The sequence below is a fragment of the Oncorhynchus tshawytscha genome, linkage group LG12 (assembly GCF_018296145.1).
Source record: "Oncorhynchus tshawytscha isolate Ot180627B linkage group LG12, Otsh_v2.0, whole genome shotgun sequence".
NCBI classification, from domain to species: domain Eukaryota; kingdom Metazoa; phylum Chordata; class Actinopteri; order Salmoniformes; family Salmonidae; genus Oncorhynchus; species Oncorhynchus tshawytscha.
The window spans coordinates 61,596,255-61,606,932 of NC_056440.1; the positions used below are offsets into that span (position 1 = coordinate 61,596,255).

Sequence of the window (10,678 nt, forward strand, 5' to 3'; positions counted from 1 at the left end):
AGTTTCACACTGCTGTAATCTGCTTGAAATTGACTCTACATTCTTCTAAATAAATATTGTCTGGTAAATCATTAGCGTCATCTAGCGGTACACCAAGCCCAACTCATCACTCTCTCAATTCAATTCAAGAGGCTTTATTGGCATGGGAAACATGTGTTAACATTGCCAAAGCAAGTGAGGTAGATAATATACAAAAGTGAAATAAACAATCAAAATGAACAGTAAGCCTTACACATACAGAAGTTTCAAAACAATAAAGACATTACAAATGTCATATTACGTATATATACAGTGTTGCAACGATGTACAAACGGTTAAGGGTACACAAGGGGAAATAAATAAGCATAAATATGGGTTGTATTTACAATGGTGTTTGTTCTTCACTGGTTGCCCTTTTCTTGTGGCAACAGGTCACTAATCTTGCTGCTGTGATGGCACACTGTGGAATTTCACCCAGTAGATATGGGAGTTTATCAAAATTGGGTTTGTTTTCAAATTCTTTGTGGATCTGTGTAGTCTGAGGGAAATATGTGTCTCTAATATGGTCATACATTGGACAGGAGGTTAGGAAGTGCATCCCAGTTTCCACCTCATTTTGTGGGCAGTGTGCACATAGCCTGTCTTCTCTTGAGAGCCATGTCTATCTACGGCGGCCTTTCTCAATGGCAAGGCTATGCTCACTGAGCCTGTACATAGTCAAAGCTTTCCTTAAGTTTGGGTCAGTCACAGTGGTCAGGTATTCTGCCACTGTGTACTCTCTGTTTAGGGCCAAATAGCATTCTAGTTTGCTCTGTTTTTTTTGTCAATTGTTTCCAATGTGTCAAGTAATTAACTTTTTGTTTTCTCATGATTTGATTGGGTCTAATTGTGCTGCTTGTCCTAGGGCTCTATGGGGTGTGTTTGTGAACAGAGCCCGAGGACCAGCTTGCATCTCTCTCTCTCTCTCTCTCTCCCTCTCTCTCTATCTCACACACACACACACACACACACACACACACACACAAAGAAAACCCTCTTCAAATAATTTCCATTAAAAAAGAGGAAGCAGTCAGATAATCACACTACTTAACTCATAGACATCCAGAATGCATGACCTACAATAATCTCAAAATTACATGGCCAGATAGGAAACCATCACCAACTCAAAAAAATAATAAATGTTTTGGAATTTTTGCTAAACCTAACTCTTTTCCTAACCTTTAACCTAAATCTCCAAACCTACTTTATAATGCTCCTAACATACTGCGTAAATTATCCTAAACCTGCTACGGCTCAACTCTAAAGCAATCAACGCTAATCATGAATATAATCCCATCAATCACACAACAGTTTTTTAACTACATACTGTACTGTCCTTTGAGACAGCCTTATCACAACTGATTCGTTCAAAAAAGGTGAGGTACTAGGCACTGACCAATCATTAAACAAATCTATTTGTAACGGGGCGGGAGGAGGCTTTGTGAAGGTCACATGTCCATTTCGCGCGAAAGTGTGTTGATGTTCTGGTCATAGCGACTTTGATCAAGCCTGCATATATACCTCGATGGCAGAAGCTGCTGAGTTGTAATTTTATCGTTCGTCTTTCCGGACCAGAAGATAATTGTGTGGTTCTAGATTTGACATCATTATGTCTCAGGCGCGGGTCACCGATTTTTACGTCCAGAGAAAGAAAGATGCTAGTGGGGCTGCGCATGGTGATGGCAATAGAACCCAAGTTGTGGACAATGTAACAAGTCATCCCAGCACAATATCAACTCGGTCGAAAAGCAAGAATGCAGCATCTACAACAAATGTTATGATAACGACTTCAAAATCCACATGTTCTGTAAACAGTGTACAAGAGGAGTTTTGGAGGGTTATTGACGAGGCGACTTCGGTCAATAAGGTGGAGAGCGTGTCTCCTGTGCTGGCGAGGACTAACTCGGAAAAACAAACCCTTTTCTCCAGCCCTCGTACTCCCAAGAGGACCTCTACAGATGCTGAGTTCGATCTTGGATCAGCTGTATTTTCAGCCACTGCTGAACATAAAATCGCAAAGAAGCGTCTTCGGATCGAGGCAAGAAAACATGGCATCGCTGCAGGGACAAGTCCTGGGCCGGTTAAAGTTGTGAAGGAGGCGGTCAGGAAGAAATTGATTCTCTTCGAAGACGACGAAAGGGTAATGTTGGCTTAATAATGGCATATTTTCGTAGGCCGCCATGGTGTCATTTTAATGTTTGTATTTTGATAAACTGCGTAAATTAAGGTGTGTGTGGTAAACACAGGCTTAGATCTCATAACTACGTGTTGTTCTAAGACAATCTTCATCAAAATAACGTCACTCTACGTAGGCTAATCAAAACAAGTACAACGGCGTAATAAAGGTCATGTTAACTGACTGATATTATAGTCATAAGCGAACACCATTTACAGCTTTTAGGGCTACAAACTGGCGACCTATTTCTAGAAATAACAACTTAGCAAGTCTGGTCCAGAATGGTTAACTAGCTATTTATCATAAGCTAGACACAACAGACCTCACAATTCATTTTTATTTTCCTAGTTTGGCTACTAGTAGCTAAATAATTTGAAGACATTGAAGGGGGCTGAAAATGTACAAGTCACTACTTAATCTTTTATTTTTTAGGCAACCCAGCCTCTGGCTAAAGATGTCCTGCGGGTACCCTATTCACTACCTGTTGATAAAGAATCAAAGAATTTAGTCAACTGCAGTGCCAACCATTCTCCAACGGGCAAACCACATGTTCAGGGCAGCTCAAAACCAAAAGAGGGGCACAAGGTACAGTATTGTTGGTGGCATATGCTTTCACCTCTGCTCTTTGCTGTTAAGTCTACACACCTGGCCACAATTCAATTCTATGGGAGAATGTTTCATTTTATCCCCTCAAGTTACTCCTTAGTCATACCGTAATGGACAGCATCCTCACATGTTTCAATGGTATTGATTTATTTATTTTTTTAAATGTTTTTTTCCCTACTACATCAGACTTTCTCCAAAGAGGATGTTGCAGCACTCAAGTTCCAACTTCAGAAGATCAAGGACCAGACACGGAAAGCTGAGAACCTGCCCTCTACGGCCACAGGGTCTACTGCCCCAGACCTGAAGACAAAGCTAGCCCGTGTCAAAGAGCTTGCTGCTAAGGCACAACATCGGAAGGCGGAGAGGTTGGCAGAGGCCAGATCTACTGAGGAAAATAATTGCCCAATAACCGAGGATGGGTGAGGATGAAACAATTATTTAAATGATAGACAATCTTAAATTCAGCCAGGGTGGGTGAAGCTCAAAATAGTGACATTTGATGTGGGTCTTTGTTGGGAAACAGTGTTATTTGAAAAGAGGCTGCTGTAGTGGCTTTGACTATAACTCATCCATTGTCCTGATCTGTAATATGCTCTTTTTCAGAGATAAGCTCCCAGCCTATCAGCGGTACCATACTCTTGCCCAGGATACTCCCCCTGGCCTCACCCTGCCCTTCAAGTACAAACTGCTTGCTGGAATGTTCCGTAGCATGGACACCATAGTGGGAATGCTTTTCAACCGCTCAGAGACTGTTACCTTTGCCAAAGTGAAGCAGGGTGTCCAGGACACGATGCACAAGTATGGAGCAAACTACACTTGTCTAATTGGATTAGTAGAATTCCATGGGAAAGAGCAGCAGAAATATTCATCACTTTTTATTTCACAGGCGTTTTGAAGAGACCCATGTGGGCCAGATTAAGACGGTCTATCCTACTGCCTACCATTTCCGCCAGGAGAGAAACATTCCTACCTTCAGTGCTACAGTGAAGAAGTCTAGCTACCAGCTCACAGTGGAGCCTGTCATTGAAGCTGGTGAGGGGATGGTCTCATGATGCTTTGTATTCTTTCAACACAGATGAGTGTATTTTAAATAACTGCCGATCTGAGTCTCTCTTGATGTCTGTTTTTGTTCCTCAGATAAGAGCAAGGCAGTGCTGACTGCTTCCCGCCTGTTAGAGAGGCGACGTATCTTCCACCAAAACCTAATCAGCATTATGAAAGGGCATCACAAGGTAGGCACCATTTATAAGATAATATTTTGTAACTGTATACTTTGAGTTGACCTGACTTGGGAACCAATCTGTATATGTTGTCTTTAGGCGTTCCTTGCCAAGTTGAATCCTCCTATTAGAGTCCCAGATGACATGCTTACCCGCTGGCACCCTCGCTTCAATGTGGATGAGGTGCCCAATGTCCTGTCCGGTGAGCTACCCCAGCCCCCACGGGGAGCTGAGAAGCTAACCACTGCCCAGGAGGTTCTGGACAAGGCCCGCTCCATGATGGCCCCCAAGGTACTTACTGACCCATCGGTCCTAAAATCTCCTTTACACATCCAACCCTTAAAACACAGTCAATGCTGTTGTTTTATCTATATAACTGTATGACGAAGACACTAGCCACTTTATATTGTGTACTTCCATTTTATTGCACTGTTGCAGGAGCTTGCAAGTAAGCATTTCACTGCATATATTATACTTGCCGTAAACTCTGTACGTGCTGAATAAACCTTGATTGGATTGGGCTTTACTTTGATGGGCATTCATTTCAATGGCATCGTTTGGTATTCATTTTGCTTTTTCCAGGTGGAGAAAGCACTGGCCAACGTGGTTCTGAAGACCGCAGAGAGGGTCTGTATAAAAGAGCAAGAGCCTGTTCCACAAACCCCCGTAGCTGCTGCTGAAACTCACAGTGCCCTCAAAGGGGTGTCTCAGTCCCTGCTGGAGAGGGTAGGTCACCTTCCTGTTTGACTTAGGACACATAAATGTGTGTATGTAGTACAGTATGCCCTATGCAGTGAGGACTGGGACTGACCCCTCTCTTTTGTTGTAGATCCGAGCAAAGCAGGCGCAGAAGCTCCAAGCTGCCCTGACCCGGAACCCTCAGCAGGAGGAGCGCCTTGTGATGATGTCACGGCTGGAGGAACTGGCTCGGATCCTGCGTAACGTCTTTGTGGCAGAGAAGAAACCCGCACTGATCATGGAGGTGGCCTGTAACCGGATGGTCTCTAGTTACCGCTCTGCCATGAGCATGGGTGAGTCATCTGATGAAATGCCTGATGAAATCCTATATTAACTTTTAAAAACATCCATTGGTTTTCAGTGCATTCGTTTTGACATTGGCCAACATTTTTTTTAAGGTGATATGGAGCTGCACCTTTGCCTGCTGGCAGAACTGACTTCTGAATGGCTTACGATTCACACAATTAGAAAGGACTTCTATCTCAAGTTGAACAAGACCATGGACCTGAATGTGGTACTGGAGAAGCTGAAGCAGAAGACCAAAGAGGAAGAAGGCCTTTGAAGCTTAAAAGCTATGATTTTCAATGTGTAATTTGAATAGAGACATATTGTCCTTTGTGTGTACGCATATATATATATATTTGTGACTACGTTTTTGATTATTGTACAATGCATGGCTGGTTTTAAGCAAGTAAAATAACTTGTACCAATTCAATAACAATGTGTAATTTTTGTATAGATTAACACTGCAATGATTTTGTCAATTTTAACAGACTCATTTTGTGGGTGGTTTTACAGTTGCGGGAGACTGTTTCTGGTTGATTAGGCAGTATGACACTGTTGTCTTACTTCTGTAACAAAACCTTTCTAGTTACCCTTGTCAAACTGCCTTTTTTGCTTGCACAGATTTCCAACAAGCAGGTTCTTATTCTGTAGTGCACATGTTTCTCCAATGTGAACAGTTCATTTTTATTCTGCAGAAGTTTGAAACAATTAGCCAGTCATGGTGAAACAAGTATACTGACAAAATGACTCATAATTGCACCAGTACATAACAGAAGGCATCTTTAGACATGGATACTTATTGCATATAAATGAGGACTATCACAACTAATGGTTATAGATGAAGACAGTAATGAAAATAACAGCACATTGATGGGTACACGCAGATGGTCTATATTGACAAAGCTGTGACTGCTCAAACAATAGAAATGCCAATAAGGAAGATACGCGTGCAACATTAAGTTTCTCAGAATGCCACATTTAGATCATTTAACCCTTATTCTACCAGTTAAATTGGCTGAGAACACATTCTCATGTACAGCACCGACTAAGAGGAGAGGTGAATGATTAGGTGATCATGGTGTGAGGGCCAGATTGGGAATTTAGCCAGGCCACCGGGGTTAACACCCAATTAACGATAAGTGCCATGTGCTCTTTATAGTGACCAGAGTCAGGACACCTGTTTAACATCCCATACAAAAGACGGCACCCTTACACAGGGCAATGTCCCCAATCACTGCCCTGGGGCATTTTTTAAGACCAGAGGGAAAAGTGCCTCCTCCTGGCCCTCCAATACCACTTCCAGCAGCATCTGGTCACCCATCCAGGGACAACCCTGCTTAGCTTCAGAGGCAAGCCAGCCAGCTGGCACTTCCTTTTGGCAATTTTTTGTTATTTCTCTCATCTACACCTTGAGGGTCAGTATTTTGAACCAATGTAAGAGTAAGTGGCTTTTCAATTGCACATTGTTATCAAAGAAGCCTCACGTAATTTGATAAGAGTTCCATACAAAAAAGGGTTAATCTCACATGAACCGGTTTTGGGAAGAGAGAATCCTCTCGCCTCTTTCTCTATGGTATGCTTCCTGCTTTCGCCAGTCCACCCATTATGCCATCATTGACTTGAATGGGGACGCCCGTTCTATTCATATGGCGGCATGTGGAGGAGAGGAGAAAAGTGTGTGTAAAAATGTTTTTGTTGTTGCTGCTATTCGAACAGTTATTACAGTGACCGTGGTCATTTGAAAGGCCAAATAGTCTTCCAAAATTCCATAACCGTCACAGACGTACTATGTATACTTATAAATTGAATGGCATTTGCTTTATAGTTCCAAGAAATGCTTTGGAAAGTTTACCTGTAACAAAAATGTAACCCAAAAAAAAGGTCTCCATCACAGTTCATTACAGTTGGGTAGGAACTGTAAGACAGTAAACTGCATCAAAGTGGTGTGTTCAAAACAATTCCAAGTGTTCCATTCAGTATGGTTTAGACCTCAATACTGCACCAGGGAGAAGAGGGTATTTGGCTTCAGCTTTTCAACCCCGTTGAGCTCTTTGAGCTCAATGATCACCATGCAGCCCATTACCTCTGCATTCTGTTTCTTCATGAGCTCACAGGCAGCACACAGGGTTCCTGACAAACAGTAGAGAAAGTTAGGTAGAGTACTACTGAGTAATATGGAGGCATTGTCATCGACACTGGTCTCGAAACAAAGACGGGTAATGCCAATGAAACAGTTCCCTTAGTTAAATCAATATACATTTTTATCTGCCATACTGTCCACTTATTTGTACAAACTACATCCCATGAACAGTGAAATGCCTCACCTCCAGTGGCTAGTAGATCATCGATGAGCAGCACTTTCTCTCCTGGAGCCACTGCATCCTCCTGGACCTCAACCTCAGCCTGATGAAGGAATATTCATTGAAAAGGAATGTTATAAACAAATAGCAGGTTCCAATACATATGTACTTTTCAGAGGCTTGGAGCTGTGATATGAAAGGACAGAAGGGTGTAGGAGGTAATACAGCGGTCATCATCAGCCAATTTCACCTCTCCATACTCCAGTTTGTATGCCACAGACACTGTAGGCCCTGGGAGCTTCCCCTTCTTCCGGACCAGCACAAATCCCACTCCTAACCTCTGGGCTAGAAGGGGTCCGAAGAGAAATCCCCGAGCATCCAGACCTACAGGACATAGATCCCGCTGTTAGAACACAGTGACCATCCATGGTGTTGAAGGAAATATGTGGTTAAATGACAGCTGCAACCTTCGATGAGCTCAGAATTGCCTAATTCCCAGACAGCAAGAGAACTGGGGAGCTGCATGGTGTCCTCTGTGACACATGCGCCAGCCCCATTGCTTCTCATGTCAATGTTCCTCAGGAGCTGCATATGACAGTGACTGCTTCTACACAGGCAGCCCAATTCTGATATTTTATCCACCAATTGGTCCTTTGACCAATCACATCAGATCTTTCTCAGGACTGATCTGATTGGCCAAAAGACCAAATTGGGCTGCCTGTCTAAACGGATGACTCACCGACAATCAGTTCTACTTGGGGATGAGTCTGCCTCACATGTTCCTCAAAAAGATCGATGACTGCGGTCAATGCACCCGGGTCTTTGAGAATTGGACAGATGTCTCTGTGACACTCAAAAACACATTCACATTAGCTGTTGAAATAAATATTCGAACTAGCTCTCTCGTAAAATGTATCTTCTATCGAGCATTTCAACATAGCTAGTTAGCTACTACAAAATAGTATTACACGCATGCACGTTATTTAGAATAGAAAGCTAGCATTGCAAAGATGGCTAGCTATCTAACTCAGCACATGAACGAAACACTAGCTAGGTTTATCGCGATAATCTATCATTCACTACCTAATAGTTACCTGAAAAGTATTCCTTTGCTTGGGAAATCAGGAAAAGGTTTTATGTGTTTGGTGATCAGATCTAATTTAGCTTCTCTCGTGTGGACTGCCATGGCTAACTGAGCGTTAACTTCCTGTGGAATCATCTGTGTGGACTTTGAGACAAAAGGTCAGATGCCTGGTAGTCATGCGACAACATCCGGGTCTTGACTAGTTACCACAGCCACAACGTCAGAAACTCAGCCTGTTTGTACAATGTATCTTTTTAAAATCAGACGTTGAACCTAACTACACTGCTGATCGTATGCCTAACCTTAAATTAAATAGATATGCCATCTAGTGGAAACCCCAAACCCGTGCTGTCCGTTGACTTCGACATCAATTGGGTATTCACTAGATTCCCCAGCCACATAGTCAGAATAAACTGCATTTATCGTAAAACTGTATGACAACAAAAATGACCTAATTTAAGGTTAGGATTAGACATACGGTTAGCAGTGTGCTTAATTTTAAGGTTACGTTTAAAAAAAATAGAGAGCTCAAAAAAAGGGAACACTAAAATAACACATCCTAGATCTGAATGAATGAAATCTTATTGAATACTTTTTTCATTACATAGTTGAATGTGCTGACAACATAATCACACAAAAATTATCAATGGAAATTAAATGTATCAACCCATGGAGGTCTGGATTTGGAGTCACACTCAAAATTAAAGTGGAAAACCACACTACAGGCTGATCCAACTTTGATGTAATGTCCTTAAAACAAGTCAAAATGAGGCTCAGTAGTGTGTGTGGCCTCCACGTGCCTGTATGACCTTCCTGCAATGCCTGGGCATGCTCCTGATGAGGTGGTAGATGGTCTCCCGAGGGATCTCCTCCCAGACCTGGACTAAAGCATCCGCCAACTCCTGGACAGTCTGTGGTGCAACGTGGCGTTGGTGGATGGAGCGAGACATGTCACAGATGTGCTCAATTGGATTCAGGTCTGGGGAACGGGCGGACCAGTCCATAGCATCAATGCCTTCCTCTTCCAGGAACTGCTGACACACTCCAGCCACATGAGGTCTAGCCCAAACCTGCAAGGTGTTGGGCTGTAAGCACAACCCCCACCTGTGGACGTCAGGCCCTCATACCACCCTCATGGAGTCTGTTTCTGACCGTTTGAGCAGACACATGCACATTTGTGGCCTGCTGGAGGTCATTTTGCAGGGCTCTGGCAGTGCTCCTCCTTCCACAAAGGCAGAGGTAGCGGTCCTGCGGCTGGGTTGTTGCCCTCCTACGGCCTCCTCCACGTCTCCTGATATACTGGCCTGTCTCTTGGTAGCGCCTCCATGCTCTGGACACTACACTGACAGACACAGCAAACCTTCTTGTCGCAGCTTCTTGCCATCCTGGATGAGCTGCACTACCTGAGCCACTTGTGTGGGTTGTAGACTCCGTCTCATGCTACCACTAGAGTGAAAGCACCGCCAGCATTCAAAAGTGACCAAAACATCAGCCAGGAAGCATAGGAACTGAGAAGTGGTCTGTGGTCCCCACCTGCAGAACCACTCCTTTATTGGTGGTGTCTTGCTAATTGCCTATAATTTCCACCTGTTGTCTATTCCATTTGCACAACAGCATGTGACATATATTGCCAATCAGTATTGCTTCCTAAGTGGACAGTTTGATTTCACAGAAGTGTGATTGACTTGGTTACATTGTGTTGTTTAAGTGTTCCCTTTATTTTTTTGAGCAGTGTATATATATATATACTGCTCAAAAAAATAAAGGGAACTTCTGTATATATATATATATATATATATATATATATATATACATACACACACACTGTAGAAATAGGCGGGATTTAGCTATAGTATAATTGTCATCAATAATAATTATATTAATATTCCTCTCATAATAGTGAGAGGAATGCCGATCCCAAGTAGATGCTTCAAAGAGTGGAAGAGAATTCCAGTGGCTATAGAACTCGGGCTGGTTCAGACTTGCCCTGTACAAGATCATCAGCAGACTTCATCACCATCATTTACCATCGTCTGACCAGTTCCCTCCGCTCAAGCCACGAACTGATGACCCTCTCCATCTGCAAAGCATGAAGCAAACACTTGGCCTCTATTGGTTGATCTGTCATGATATATTGCTTGTTTATTTGTTTGCGATTTCTATTATAAAAAGCGCTCAAAGTTTAATAAATGACTATTGATATGACTTTGTGACAGTGGAAGCAAGTGACGACCCATCGATTAATGCAGAA

General features: G+C 42.8%; 2 protein-coding genes across 2 annotated transcripts; one reads left to right on the forward strand and one right to left on the reverse strand.

The window, feature by feature from the left end:
* The first annotated feature begins 1,457 nt into the window (after positions 1–1,457).
* LOC112236972 (DNA replication factor Cdt1-like) lies at positions 1,458–5,473 on the forward strand. Its single transcript, XM_024405586.2, has 10 exons — positions 1,458–2,158; positions 2,627–2,779; positions 2,987–3,219; positions 3,404–3,598; positions 3,687–3,832; positions 3,938–4,032; positions 4,120–4,311; positions 4,603–4,746; positions 4,850–5,051; positions 5,157–5,473. The coding sequence occupies exons 1-10, from the start codon at positions 1,628–1,630 to the stop codon at positions 5,318–5,320; spliced, it is 2,055 nt and encodes a 684-aa protein (XP_024261354.1). The 5' UTR covers positions 1,458–1,627; the 3' UTR covers positions 5,321–5,473.
* Positions 5,474–5,706: 233 nt separating this feature from the next.
* aprt (adenine phosphoribosyltransferase) lies at positions 5,707–8,598 on the reverse strand. The gene is made up of 5 exons (XM_024405588.2): positions 8,438–8,598; positions 8,083–8,186; positions 7,594–7,727; positions 7,368–7,446; positions 5,707–7,173 (listed from the first exon to the last, which is right to left on the reverse strand). Exons 1-5 carry the CDS (start codon positions 8,560–8,562, stop codon positions 7,034–7,036), a joined length of 582 nt encoding a protein of 193 aa, XP_024261356.1. The 5' UTR covers positions 8,563–8,598; the 3' UTR covers positions 5,707–7,033.
* Positions 8,599–10,678: the final 2,080 nt, after the last annotated feature.

Excerpts from the sequence above, each read along its gene's own strand:
- aprt (XM_024405588.2), bottom strand. The coding sequence starts at position 8,562 with ATGATTCCACAGGAAGTTAACGCTCAGTTAGCCATGGCAGTCCACACG. Across the intron at positions 8,187-8,437 it reads AGCAAAGGAATACTTTTCAG|AGACATCTGTCCAATTCTCA; the intron begins GTAACTATTAGG and ends TGAGTGTCACAG. Across the intron at positions 7,728-8,082 it reads CCAAGTAGAACTGATTGTCG|GTCTGGATGCTCGGGGATTT; the intron begins GTGAGTCATCCG and ends TATGTCCTGTAG.
- LOC112236972 (XM_024405586.2), top strand. The coding sequence starts at position 1,628 with ATGTCTCAGGCGCGGGTCACCGATTTTTACGTCCAGAGAAAGAAAGAT. Across the intron at positions 4,033-4,119 it reads TTATGAAAGGGCATCACAAG|GCGTTCCTTGCCAAGTTGAA; the intron begins GTAGGCACCATT and ends TGTTGTCTTTAG. Across the intron at positions 4,747-4,849 it reads CTCAGTCCCTGCTGGAGAGG|ATCCGAGCAAAGCAGGCGCA; the intron begins GTAGGTCACCTT and ends CTTTTGTTGTAG.